At 39.6% G+C, this 15,150-nt stretch overlaps 1 protein-coding gene across 2 annotated transcripts in view; it reads right to left on the reverse strand.

The window, feature by feature from the left end:
- The window catches only part of MTOR (mechanistic target of rapamycin kinase), a 4,577,509-nt gene that overhangs the window by 196,050 nt on the left and 4,366,309 nt on the right, over nucleotides 1-15,150 (reverse strand). For both annotated transcript variants that reach the window (XM_044063218.1, XM_044063219.1), the window contains exon 55: nucleotides 11,394-11,474. In XM_044063218.1, coding sequence (XP_043919153.1) covers nucleotides 11,394-11,474 — 81 coding nt within the window. The remainder of the gene's footprint in view (nucleotides 1-11,393; nucleotides 11,475-15,150) is intronic.

The raw sequence follows: 15,150 nt of genomic DNA on the forward strand, positions 1-15,150 counted from the left end.
GCTGGAGAGAAAGGGGAGTATGACTTGGAAGCTTGTGATGATTGTCACAGAGAACCTGACCTTGGCTAAAAGGGCTGTTGCAGAGATGGGACAGAAGGAACAGCTTTAGACTGTGGTGGTCTTCTAGCAGCTTTCCTAGGCCTAGAACCTGAGGGTACTGAAGTAGTAGTAGACCTAGAAGGTTTCCTAAAGAAAGGTGTCTTAGCCGGAAAGTTTCTATGAAATTTAGGCACTGGAGAAACTAACAAGTGTTTTAAGTCTTAGAGTTCCTCACCTTTTTCTTTAAGTGTCTTAAACAGATCAGCAGCAGCCTTACCAAAAAGTGCACAGTTATCCAGTGGAGAATCAAGCAATTTTGCTTTGATGTTATCTGGGAGAGCCTGTAAATGCAGCCAAGAGTATTCTCCTAAGAGAAGCAGAAGCTGCAAATCTGGAGGAAACCTCAACTGCATCATAGCTGCAATTTAATGGAGTGTCTAGTGACCTGTGAAGATGCCTCTATAAGTGAAACAGTCAAGAACTTAGCCTCAGAATCAGGAAGCTGAGACAGAGCTTGAGAAGCCTTAGATAGCAAAGCCAGGGAATACCTAGATGTACGAGTCTGGTAATTAATTACCTTAATAGCTAGGGTTGAAGATGTATATACTTTCTTACCTAACCTATCCAAGGTTTTACTTTCTTTGTCAGATGGAAGCAATTTTGTGGAGGGAACTACTCAAGAGCATTTGTCTGAAGAGATGGAAACCACAACTGGGTCGGCTGAAGGACACTTACAAAGGAATTTACAATCCTCAAGGACATTGCAGATATGGTCAGGTCTTTTAAGTGCTGGGGCCTGTGAATCAGGAGTTTTAAATGAGGAAGCAAAAGCATCTAGGAAGGCTGGAATCACTGGAGGGACAGCAGCAGGAGCCTCCACCTGAAGCAAATCATAATATCGCTTTTGCTCCTCTGAAATGTGAGAGGAATCCCACTGAAAAAATTCCTCATCTTATTTACTGTTTCCCCAAAAGAATGTTCCTCCATAGGTGAGCCCCCCCACACACACACACTGGACTCTTCCTCAGGGGGGGGGGGGAGTGTATTCCAAGGTGGAAGTAATAGGAGTGGAATATGCTAGGGAGTTTTCATCTGAGGAAGTCCCTTCTGAATCAGAGTCCTGGACTGGAATAGCAGGGAAAAACTCCTAAGAACCCAAGGTCAGCACAGGAGAAGAACAGAAAGCAGGACCAGCAATAGGGGAAACAGAAGGCTGAGGCCTAAGGGCCATTAAACCCTTAATAAGGTCCTGAGAAAAAAACTTCCCAGACCGACCTCCGGGTGGAAGGTACTACAGCATGTCTAGTCTTTTGTCTCATTTTAGCTGGCTTTTCTAATGCAGGAACAGGGACAGACATAAGCCTAATGGCTGGCAAATCTTGCTGACAAAGAACCGAAGGAGCTCCAAGTCCTCTGAGAAAAGCATCCATGGTTCCCCCGAAATTGCTCAAACCAGACATCTACAAAGCCTTGGACGTGCTCGGTTCCTCACCCCTGATGGCTTCCAATAAGGCTTCCGCTGGAGAAGTGGACCCAACCTCCGATCGCAAAGCCAGGTTTTTACTAACCTCAAGGGTACATCAGAGATAGAAGGTGCAGCCAAATAGGATTTTGGCCTAGCTTTGCCAACCTGTCTCTTCACAGATGGCCCAGAGGAACCCGCAGAACCCTCCATAAATTCCCTAGCCAAATGTTTTAGCCTGTGATTCTCCAGATATAAATTAAGAGCAGATAGAGAACTATATAAGGTTTTAGGGACAAAGGCCTGACAGATAGAATAGGACCAATAGTCGTGGGTAGGCCCTAAACAAAAGAAAACAAAGTTTGTGGCTATCCTTATGAGGAATTTGCCTTCCACACCTACACTTACCCTTTCTGGATGACATTAACAAAGAGGAATGGCAGAAGCAAACAAATCACCTATGGGGTACTTATCTGAACCAGAAGAAACAATACAGTTCCAAATGGCAGACTGAATATGCGAGTCAACCTTTCTGAATGGCAGTGAAAAAGTTCTGAGGATTGTATGTGTGGACATCCCTTTTATGGTTGACGTTCCCTCAGCCTACGTGCAACATCCCTCATAGAGGCAGTAGCATGATGCTTTTGTATACTGACTGGACGTCGGGTAGTTGGGTGAAATATAACCCATATGTGAAGAACAGTGCAACACTGAATAGAAGGACATCTTTCCTTCCTCCAAATTTCCAAACTTCCACAGGAATGCCATCTATTCCTGGAGATTTTCCTGAAGACCGATTATACATCACTGTTTTTATCTCATCATCTCCTCTCTTAACTGCTAGTTGTTGAGCCATGTCTACCTCTAACCTTGGCATTAATAAATCTTCCATGAATATTTTCATTTGTACTCTGTCTTGATATCTATATTTCTCTGCTTTATACAGATTTTCATAACATTTCTGGAATAGTTCTAAACTTAATATAGAATATCTGGTTATTTTTCTTGTTATAGGTTCCCTAAGTTTGGAGATAAACCTTTTCAACGCTCTGTTGCCTAAGTCATTTTGCTAACAGTTTTTGTATTCTGGAGTTATCAAAAAATAACTGCTTAACTGCAATCTTTCTAAACTCATGCATATTACACAGCTACTCCCTTATTTTCTCTTTAGTACTTTGCATTTGCTCCTTTTCTTGTTCAGTGAGATTACACATACTCTGCAATACATTAACCTTTGTCAGCCCCTCTAAGTAATTTCTTTTGACCATTTTCATTTTATCCCAATCACTAGCTATAATTTCTGAAGATATTTCTAGCTCCCAAATAAATCTCGAATAATCGCCACTACCTGTTCCTTAAATTCCTCTCTTTTTAACAGGAAGGTACGTAGGAAAGCACCAGTGTCTTATTTTTACTTCAATACCCTGCATTTTTATCTTAGTGTTTATTGGTGCATGATCAAAAATAATTACCTGATGTGTGTGTCAAAGCTTTTAATTAAATGCACATGATCCTGTGAAATATAATTTCTATCTAGTCTTGCCCAGTTATCGTACCTTGCGGAATAATATGTAAAGTCTGAGTTCACACTACTGAATTCACAGCTTCCATACCAAATATTTTTATAAACTTCTTCAGTAGTCTACCCTCTTTTGGTATATTGTCCTTATAGGTCCCATCTGATACATTCTTACTATTGCAAATCCAATTCAAGTCACCATGCATACATACTATTCCCTGCTAAATGCTGTTATTTCTCCAAAATATTATTAAGCTTCTAATAGCAATTGTCAGTGGAATATAAATACATGTATTTCAGTCCTCCTCCTTTGCCAATAGCCCCTTACTACTACAAATCTACCATTTTTGTTTTTTTTTCCCTCATTACTCACTCACTATTGGAGCCCCTCTAGCAATTAATATGCAGAAATCCTCTCTCTGTCAAATTCACAAGCTCATTTCTTTCCAAATGCGTCTCCTGCAGCATTGCTATTTGCACTTTGCATTTCTTTAATATAATTCAATACTCTTTCCTTTTTATTTATACTTGTAAGGCCATTCACATTCCAAGATAATACGGAGAGCATAGCTATCATGATAAAAAGCTATTGTTCATGCCTATTATATGTGAAAGTTTTTTTTAAATGTGTACTTCCAGCCTTTGTGTTACATGCATATACTAATGTCTGGCAGGCTGATCTTTTGTACAGTTGTTTCTTCTCATCTCCATTGGAACCTATGTCAACATTTTCAACACTTTTTGTTTTAATGAAAGCCCTCAGACAAAAACTAAATACAAAATACCCACACCCCCATCCACTATTAACTTGGAACACATAGACAAAACTGTCTACATCTTCAAAGCTTGAAGTTTAACCCTCCAAAAGACAACAAATGGCTCAAATTGACATACCTCCAGGCACTATCTAATTTAAAATTAAGGTTACTCACGCTAATGTGCATGCTACAGCCTGTCCTCACACTTACACTGACGGCTGTCCGTTCTTTTCTTCTCTTCCCCCAAATATGAAAAACAGCTTGTATACTTTCAGAAAATACTAACTTTTAGCCCTAAGAAAAAATGCACTTGCTATCCTTAAATAAAACTAAACTGTACACTGTTCAATTAACTGTACTAAAGTATTAAGGCTGCTAGGGAGGTTGCTACCTCTTATTCACTTCCCATAATTCCAAACGTAATTTTTTCACTGAACTAGTTGCCATTGTACCTTTGAATTTTGCCTTTCTCTCGGCAAAGAATACTCAGAATTCTCAACATTAATTGCTTGCACCTGCAGACAGCAATGAGTCTTTGTCAATTTCACTCAGCTCAGAAAAGAATGCACAGCTGCCCTCAGCTGCAGTCATCTCGACTCCACTGAACATTTGCCAGAGGAAAACAAAACAATCTCTGCAAATGTAAGAAGCTTTGCATTTTCATGTTTTTCATCATTTTGTCTTATTTTTAAAGCTTACATGCTTACAAAAAAACACCTGTTTACAGCTAAAGGAAAAGGTAGCAATCTAGACAGTCACCCTTGTAAAATAAAAAGAGAAAACATCCTTCTGCATACAATACAATTAGTGGACATTTACATACACCTCCACACCAGCAGCCAAGATTGCAGTATATGAACACTAAACTTGCTTTTGTCCAGCCTTTTTACTCGTCATACTGTAAAACCTATATTTCTTACTACTAAAAAGTAATTGTTTACATTAATAACTTTAACACATACAAAAGCCACTGAAAAGACTACACAAAACTGTTTTACTGCATACAACGTGCAGTTTATATCACAAATGTTTTATACAAATACTAATAAGAACAAATATATTTTTTACTTACAGTTAGCTTTTTCCCTTTCAGTGCCTTTTAAACATTAATGGTATAAAATGGGATAAATACTTTACAGTCTACCTACAAACTTAATGAGGTAAACAAAAGTCTAGTATTTGCAGTCACTTTTTCTTGCAAAACCATATTTCACAAATGTGATAAGATGCTGTAGAGTCTTCTATTTATTCACTAATTTCAGAGCTGCTAGTCTTCTTCCTGTTCATCTCCATCTCCCAACACCAGGCTCTGGTTCAATTCCAAAATACTGCTGATTCTTCTAGTCAACTACTGTGCTTTCTTCTGTCTCTCAAGCATTTGGAACATTAGAAATGGTTTCACTGGCAAAGGCGCTCTATGAGACTGGACTATCAAAAGAATGAGAAGCAGAGTCCCCTTCTGCTTGCTGACTCACTTTTTGATAGATATTTTTTTTATTTCCTCCTTAGCCTGTTCTGTCTCAAAAAATGACTAATTCTCTAGGAAACAAACACTTTGAAGACAGCTGGACACAGCAGCTTGAACCTCACACCTGCCTCTTGACATTACTTGATTGCTGGGACAAATTTGCTTCTCCTCTGCCTGGTGTACAGTGTAAAATAATTTCCTACAAATACTCTGTTGTTCCAATTTTTAATATTTTGCCCTTCTGCCTCAGTTTTGTCAGGATCAACTGTTTTGGCTGGTAGGATTGCATTTATACTATTAAAAGTATTGGCTGCTTCTCATGGCCAGGTTTGGAACATACACACGATGGTGCCCTTTTCAATTAAAAACTCCTGCTGTGGACTAACAGTCCAGTTGCTTACATGTGCCTTCATAAAATTTATGCAATCTGTTCCCTTCAGTTTCTCTTGTACAGCAGAAAATCTCAGGTTTTTCCTACATGTTCTGTCCTCTTATTCTACCATTTTGTGAAATATCTTTTCTTGAACAGTCTCATACTCAGCCAGTCTGTTTTTCATTTCAGCCTCTGTTTTTTTTATCTTGTCAGCTTATCTGAATATCTGTTTAAGGCTTCTTCCATGTTTTCCAGTCTTTTATTTGACTTGCTATATTCCTTCAGTATTTGTTTATTTTAATCAGCTCTGAGCACATCTCACTTATTTTTTTTCTCTAGATTACTGGAAGCCATGTCTTGCACCAAAACTGGAGTTTGAACTGCTTTTTGCTGAATAGCTGCAGGATTCTTCCCAGACAGTGTTTTCTCCTTACCTTTTATGACAGATTTTCTTTCACATTTTCCAGATTTATTCTTTGCTGGCATCCACATAGTGTATTTACTAGCCAGTAACTGAATTCCAAAAAAAAATCTTTTTGCAATGGTATGATATGCTTTTGATCAGTGTGCTGCCATCTTGGAATGACCATAAAGTCTTCTTTAGCCTATTTGCTCCACTGATACTAGGAAGTCCCTAGTGTGAGGGAGATGGCCTACCAAAGGTGCTCTTACTCTTGCTTTTTTTTTAATCCTGTCCACACTCTCCCTTGCATCAGTCCTGCGGTTAGGCTGCTTAACTCACTAACGTAAACCATCCCGGGTGCTCCTTCTCTGCCTTTAGGGTACAAAGATACCTCTGGCCAAACCCAAGAAGACACCCAGAATTGTTGCCTGACAGCCAGGCTGCATAAGAGAGCTACTGCTGTGTGGATTTCCCCACTAAATACTTTGAATTAAACCATCCCGGGTGCTCTCTCCCTGCCTTTAGGGTACAAAGATACCTCTGGCCAAACCCAAGAAGACACCCAGAATTGTTGCCTGCCAGCCACTCCTTCAACAGCCTATCACAATCCCTCAGGTATCACATCCACTCCCACTTCCATACCACACCCGCCCACTTACTGCTCTCACTTCTCCTCCTTCCATACCACACCCTCCTGCTTACTGCCCTCACCTCTCCTAATCCCAAACACATCATGCAAGGCACACTAGCACTCCTACTACTAACTCTCACTACTCTAGCCTACACTACATCCTTACACACTAACATACCAATAAACAACACCTTCAACACAACACATACCAACACACACACACACACACACACACACACACACACACACACACTTACTTACAAATATAAACATTTTAATCTGCTACACATTATTTAATAACTTGGTATTTTACATAGATAAAACACACACCTAATCACCACTCAATAGACAAGCAACACCCAGAGTACATACAAACCTAGCTCGAGCCATCAGACTCAAACTACTCCTCAAAAAATGGCTACTAATCTCAGGAGACATACATCCCAACCCAGGTCCACACAACAAAATTCTCTCAAACAAACAGGAATCAGACCTACTTATTATTAACCTAAACTCTAGAAGTATATCCAATAAGCTACATGACTTACATGCATTCATAGCCCACTACTCCCCAGATATACTAGCTATCACTGAAACCTGGCTTAAACCCACCACACAAAACAAAGAAATTCTCCCCCCAGATTATAACATCCTAAGGCAAGAGAGAGACACCAAAAAGTGAGGCGGGGTTGCAATTTTATTTAAAAATGCACTTAACCTCCAACCTTTTCAAAACCCCACTTACCAAATTCCAAAATAGCGAAACATTAGGCTCAGTTATTTCCCTTAAAAACAAAAAAAAAAAGAATTAACATCTTCTGCAGCTATATTCCTCCAGGTAATAACTCACCTATAACAGAGGAAATGTTACAATGGGCCACAAACAACCTGCACCAAGAAACCATCCTACTAGGAGACTTAAACCTAGACTGGCTAACCTGCAACTCCAACAATGCCTCAAATCACATCAACTTATTTGAATTCTCACAATTAATTCAAGATCCCACCAGAGTTGACAAAAAAAATCCAAAGGAAATTATCACGTGGGCTGCCTACCTGATGTACTGAATAAGCACTGCCCCACATTCCTCCTTCGTAGACAAGTAAACATACCCAAACCTATACTATACAAGGAAACTAGGGATGAGCACAAGGTAGATCCACAGATTCTTAACAGCATGCTACAGCAAACTAAGTGGCACCCACTGCAAACTCTAGCATTACACCAGGCAACTGAATATTTCGACAACACATTTATGAATGCTCTAAATTATACTAGCTCCCATCAGGAAATGTAGGACCAAAGTTAACTATGCCCCTTGGCTAGATAAAACTACAAAAGCCTTACTAAAAGCCAAAGACAATGCCTGGAAGAGCGGGAAAAAGAAAAACACCAGGCAAGACAAATAAAGATATCAATAACTTCGTAATCAGGTCAAAAGACAAACAAAAATAGATAAACAAAACTACTTCCTAGAAATCCAAAACAAACATTCCAAGAACTCCCAAAAGTTCTGGCAGGCTATCAATTCCCTTCTAAAACCCGGCAAAACTACCACCCCAGCTACCAACACCAATACTGATGATGACAGCATAGCTTCTAAATTTAACCATCACTTCACAGAATCTATTCTCTCATTATCTACCCAGTTATCAAACAACAGCTCTATATTCACCCCAACTATAGACCACAATAGTATACCCCCCTTTACACTTTCACCTGTACCAAACTCCACAGTTAAAAAACTACTCTCAAAACTAAAACCCACCACTCTCGCAGCAGACGGTCTACCCACTACTATCCTAAAATTAGCTGCAGAGTCCCTAACCTACCCAAGTCTCTATTCTGATAAACCGCTCCATACAAGAAGCTTACATCCCCCAACTATGGAAAGTGTCACACATCGTTCCCCTTCACAAAGGTGGCAGCACCTATGAGCTGTCAAACTACCGCCCTACTGCTATCCTATCCTCCCTTTCCAAGATCTTGGAGAAATGCAGTCACACCCAGGTGATGCACTTCTTAACCTCACATAATCTCCTCTCCCCTACACAGCATGGCTTCCGCCCAAACCATAGCACAACTACAGCTCTTCTGTCCTTTACCAACCAGGTTAATCAACTTAGAAACAACAACTTTGTATCACCCATATTCTTAGACCTATCAAAGGCATTTGACATGGTCTCGCATAACCTACTTATAGACACTCTAACAACCATGTCCTTTGCCCCCTCCACTAATTCATGGTTCAGAAACTATCTCTCTGATAGAAAACAATCAGTCAAATGGCAAGGTGTACGATCACCTCTACTACCAACTACCATTGGCATTCCACAAGGATCAATACTGGGTCCTTTACTATTTACCATTTTCACAAACAAGCTACATAACTCCACCCTTCATGCATCACTTATACAATACGCAGATGATTCAACCCTAATATGCTCAGTCCCATCCTTAACCACTCTTCAAAAGCTTACCAAGAATCCTTCTGCTCTGTGGAAAAATGGATTACAGATATCCAACTTATTCTAAACACCAAACAAGACCAAATTAATACTTTTCTCTTCCAACAAACCCAAATCCACACCTCCTTCCTTCACCATAACCTCCAAAAATTGCACCACAATCTCTCTACCCCCCCATACTAAGCTCCTCAGTGTTGAAATAGATAAGAATCTTCACTTTGATGTCCATATCTCCAAAACCATTAAAAAAGTACACCAAAAATTAGGAACCTTATACAAACACAAGCAATTCCTTTCAGACCAAGCACAGATTATCCTAGCCCAATCCCACCTCTTGTCTACCCTATTATATGCATCACCAATCCTAACTCACATCAGGAAAACAGACTTAGGCAAACTTGAATCATGTTACAATAAAGTTGCAAAATTCGCCAATAACTCCACTTTTAGAAGTCATCACTGTCTTGCCTTAAAGGAGCTAAAATGGTTAGAACTACCTCATCAAATTATGTACCACCAACTAGTAATCACCTTCAATATACTACAAAATCCCCACAAAACTCCAGCCCTAACCCAACTAGTAAACCAATACTCAGCAACCGTCCTCTACGCTCATCCAACAGGACCCTACTCTGTATACCCAAAGCCAATAACACTGCAGGGAAAGCTCTTTTCTCTCACACCATCGCTATGGAATGGAATAACCTCCCGCAAAACATCTCATCAGCAACAACTATCTCACTGTTCAAAAGGTTACTCAAGCCACACCTCTTATAGTCCTGGCTCTGTCCTTGCATCACATAAATGCTTTCCTGGTCTCCTCCACTCTCTCGCTAACCTCCTCTCTATCACTGCTTATCATGTCTAAGACACAACACTCAGTAACAGACATACAGGGCCTACTATTTGCTACCATTATGTCTTGTGAGATGTCTCTTTGATTGCATCAATGTGTTTTTTTTTTTTTACCAAATACCAATATCCAGGGCCCAACATTGTGTAAAGTAACTATAGCGTTTAAGACCGCACTCGACAGAGTAAATACCTCTGCGTTTTTATTTGTTTTTTACAAAAAGAAATTAGACTGGATTTTTGTCAAGCTGGTGGTTGCCTACTGCTGCTTTGTGCTTTTGGACTTTATTTACTGTGTAAGGTAAGCTTGCCTGGAACAAACTATTGTATGATACATCTTGTTTTTATATACCACTGCAATAATTGTTTGATGTGGTGCTTTTCTCTCTGGGCTTCCGCTGTAAATGGACCTAGTTCCAGTCAGACTTTCCCGGTAAACAAATGTAAAATAAATAAATAAATATGACATCTACGGAGATGGTTGGTGATCTTTCTGGTATCCCATCAAGGGCAGCATTTGTAAGCAGAGCCCTAACTCCCCCCCTTAGTTGCTTACCTGAGCATTCACACCAATGCAGGCTGTCATTCCCCTATCCTCAAACCATGTATGTTTCTGTTTCTACCCAAGGGCTAATGAGGGTTGCCATCAATGCTTTCGGACTGTTCATCCCATGCCCCAGGTCCTGGCATTTTCACCACTGAGTAAGCCCTTGCTAGAATATTGGTGACTGACTGAGCAGAAGTCCAAGCTCCCTTTCCACCAGGATGGGTGAATCAGCATCAACTGCTCACTCCTACACTCCATTAAACTTGAGATGAATGGGCTGTAGTCAGGACTTTCTTCTTTTAAGCCAAACAGCCAGACCACAGCTAGAACAGTCACATTCCCTCTTCCATAATCAGTATGTAGGTCTACAACATTTTTATTACTGGTAATCCCAGTAAAATCACCTAGGATCACCAGCAGTAATAAAAACATGTCTGCAATATTGGCAGACCCATAAAAATCTCTCGGTATCATTAACAGTAGTAAACAAAAATAAATCACAATCTCTTTCCCACCAAAACAGTTACCCTTCTGTAATCCACATATTCCCATAGGTTACAATGTTGATGATCATAAACACAAAATAAGAGAGCTAACCCGTTACAAATCACTCCTGAGAAAAATAATAGTAGAGATGGATGTAGCCTCACACATCTTATATCCTGTCTATATGATTTCACTGTATATTAAGAATTAAAAGTTAATTTTATTAACTACTGTCAACTGAAGTCAAATGTTTTCCTTCTACACTTTTGTCTTGCAAATTACTTTAAAAACAGAACGGTAGATAACAAGTATGAAGGACTGGTGAAAACATTGATCTGAACATAAACTTTAACCAGTACAAACAAAGGAATTTTGAGTTTACTTACTAACGGAATGAATAGACTCTGGCACTGTGGTTCCCGCTTTCTTGTGTGTTGCCTCTCCTAAGTCAACTCCATCAAGTATTTCTACAAAGAAAGAAATGACCCAACATAAGGCAAGGAAGATAAATTAATCCATTTTTAATAACCTTCATGTTTATAATAGCTGCTGCTTCTTTTCAATTTCTGTTGCTAGCCTTTACTGTTTATCCCTTTTGCCAATACATGTGGAACGTATCATCATGGTACAGCATCAGATTCCTCAGAACTACAGTAAGCAACAATAACCCAAGACCTTTAGTTGTAGGACAGTAAACCATGCTATGATCAAAGGCTAATCATAATATCGAGTGTACACCTCAGGATCAATAAACTTTGCACATTATAAACTGCTTCACAACAGTTTGTTTTGTAAAATGGAGCTAACCCTGCTGCATAGCGCCTCTACGTTCATAGGTTCATACTAGGGAATCAGTCTGCAAACTATTACATGCCCAGCCAATAGCTAAACAGTGACCAGAGATGAAACTCAAACACTGTATTTTGTGGCTGCATGGTAAACACCTTAACAATTATGCCAATGCCAACCTTAACCCCTCAAAAAAAAAAGCGGTACCCATTTATTAATGGGGTAGGCCCAATGGGCACACAGTGCCTTTTCAGGGGTGACTCGGGAGCAGTGTCCGGTTAAGAGATTTGCTCAAGGTCACAAAGTAGGCAAATGAGGGCTGAGAGAATCAAACCTTGCACTGTAGGAAGTACAGCTCACAAATTTAACCACCTCTGCCAAATGCCAGAAGAGGAACAGATAAATGGCTGTTATATGTCACCTCACTTTCTTTTTTGATCAAAAGGAAAGTGCATAACTTTATTTTTTTTTTCTCTTGGTCAGCAAGCATGGAACATATGCTAGTCAACTATAATTACCCTTATGGCCACAACCCTCTAGCTAGTCAGGATATGCCAAATGTCTCACACAAAGTTGACGTTTGGCCTAATTCAATGAAGTTCACTGTATTGAGAGTTGTATTTGCTTTAAATATTCATGCTATATTATACTAAGGACGAGTCAGGAGGCAATATATCACACTTATTAAGGTGTTCAGCTGTGAACTTGTGGATTTGAGTACAAGTCCTACTAGCCTCTATCTGTATGTTAAGTAAACTAAGCAACTCACTTAACATTCTTATGCTCTGGGGTCTGTGAGAGTAAAGAACAGGTTAAAATGGATTTCTGTGGATTTTTTCAATTAAGCATTAACCTGCAAACATATTAAGCATTCAGTATGCACTAAATCACACATTTTCTGTAACTGTGGATGCCAGTACTTGTTTTTTACAATGGGCCATAACTTTTGTGTACCCAAATTTCCCAATACCTGATGATTAAATTTCACTAACTGTCGTGCCTGTTGTTACGGTATATAAGGAAGACTAGAACCATCTTCAAAACATTTTGCATAATATTGTCCTGGACTTTCTCCTACAAGAGTACATTTTTTTAACTCTTCATGCAGTCCAAACTTAGTTTGGATCCGTAGCAAATCAGGTTGCAAATTCTGAACTGAAAATGTCTGTATCGCATGTACTGCAGTGGTTTTATCTGGTACACTGGAAAGGTGTTCTGTAGAATACAATTCCATTCCTTCCTTTGCTGTCTTTTTTGCCATCTGATCAGCATAGTTATTTAACTGAAAATTTTCATTTGTAGCTTTCTGATGAGCTTTTACCTTTAAGATACTGTAGCAACCCACAAGGGACTGACTACGAACCAAATTCCAAATAGTCTGTAACACAGAAGCATGCTTGAGTGGTTTGCCCATGTAGACATATGAAGCCGCAGAGAATTAACTACGTATGCACTGTCTGAAAAAATACTGACAGGTAGAAAATGCTGTAACACACAAAGAACTGCTTCCAGTTCAGCTCGCTGAGCAGACATGTAACCCAGTAATTGAATCAGAGTCGGCTGTCCCATTCTGGTACTACTGCAAATCCAGTCCGATATTGTCCATTGTCCCAAAATCGAGCACCGTCAACAAAGACGGATAGCTTGCCTTCCTGGAAATCAGGAGATAGAATGGGCTTTTCAGGATTTGAAATGTGCCTAATGCATTTGTTTAATTTTCCTTAATATCCCATGAAGTTAGATAAGTAATACTTATCTCTTGCCTTTATTGTAACTTGCTTGACACTAAATAATGCCAACCATTTTGCAAACATTGCTTGACTGACGTCATCAATCAGTTCATTTAGCTGAGTCTCATTTATCAAAGCCTGTATGGCATAATACGGTGTCTGTACTATAATGTCTTTAGAGAAAGCTGTTAGTTATTCAGTTTGTTTTATACCCCAGTAAATGGCCAAAAGTTGCTGAATGCACGGGTGATATCCCCTCTCAACATTTGTCATTTTTCTACTGAAAAACGTAATGGGATGTCAAGTCTTTTTCATTTTAGAATCAGAGCCCTGAGGCCACTCCTGTAAAAGCACAACAGACAGTGTGTTGGGTCCAGCTGCTGCCTGCAACACAAAGGGATGTGTTAGATTTGGAGCTACTAATTCTGTAGCGTTGACCAATGCTGCCTTTAAATCACAATATTTTCCTTTGGTCCCCACTCCACAAAGGGTAACTCTTTCTGGCTAGAAAGCATGTCATACAGAGGAGCTACCATGCTGGTATAATCCTCTATAAATTCCCGACTGTAATTCATGATACCCAGAAATCTGTGGAAATCCGGAATGGTAACTGATTTATCCATTTGCAAAATTCCCTGCACCCTCTCCAAACAAGGAGTATGCCCAGAAGGATGTAAAATAGTACCTAGAAATTTTACTTCAGGTGACATGAATTGTACTTTTTCTCTTTTAACTTTAAACCCTGTCTCCTGCAGTGTTTGAAGAACCTGTGTCACTTTAGCTACATGCTGTTCTTTTGTTTCAGACTGTATTAGTAGGTTATCAATGTAATGCAAAACAGAATCATCAGATTCTAGACCTTGTAGTATTCGTCCAACTATCTGGTGAAATATAACCAGAATGTTTTGAAATCCGTGCGGTAACCGCGTCATGACATACTGTTTATTTTGAAATGTAAAGGCAAACCTTTGCCAGTCTTTTTTCTGCAGTGGTACTGCAAAGAAACCATTAGCTAAGTCTATGACTGTAAACCACTGACTTTGTGGTTTTATTCTTGCTGCTAGCTCTGGGACCCCTGGAATCAGATGAGCCCGGGGAGTCGTGAATTGGTTCACTTTTTGTAAATCAATAACCAATCGGTAAGTGCCATCTTTTTTTTAACTGGCCATATGGGTGAATTTGTAGGGCTATTTTCCTTTTGAATTATTCCCACATCAAGCCAACATTGTATGCAATTTTGCATGTCTGTCTCTGCTTTCTTTGGGATCGGATACTGTTTTTGAAACGGTGGAATAAAATCTTTGTCACTACCTACAGAAACTGCTTCCTGTAGCTTCCTGCAGTCTGTGGGCCCTTGAGACCACAACAACTTCATTTTCAGTAGGGCTGACAGTACGGCCCTTTTCAGGACTGTTTGATACATGTATTGCCTCAATCAGACATAACATAGGACCTTGTCCTTACCATATAATATCATTAGTGAGGTCTATGACAATTCCCATTTTGGACAATATATCCATTCCCAAGATTGTGGAGGTGCAAGAATTATGCATCAAAAGTACCCCTTTCACTGGTTTCCCTTGACGGGAGAATTGTACTTGTACAGGTTTACTATGGTTAAAAA

The sequence above is a fragment of the Protopterus annectens genome, chromosome 2.part1 (genome assembly GCF_019279795.1).
Source record: "Protopterus annectens isolate FY-2018-M chromosome 2.part1, PAN1.0, whole genome shotgun sequence".
NCBI classification, from domain to species: Eukaryota; Metazoa; Chordata; order Ceratodontiformes; family Protopteridae; genus Protopterus; species Protopterus annectens.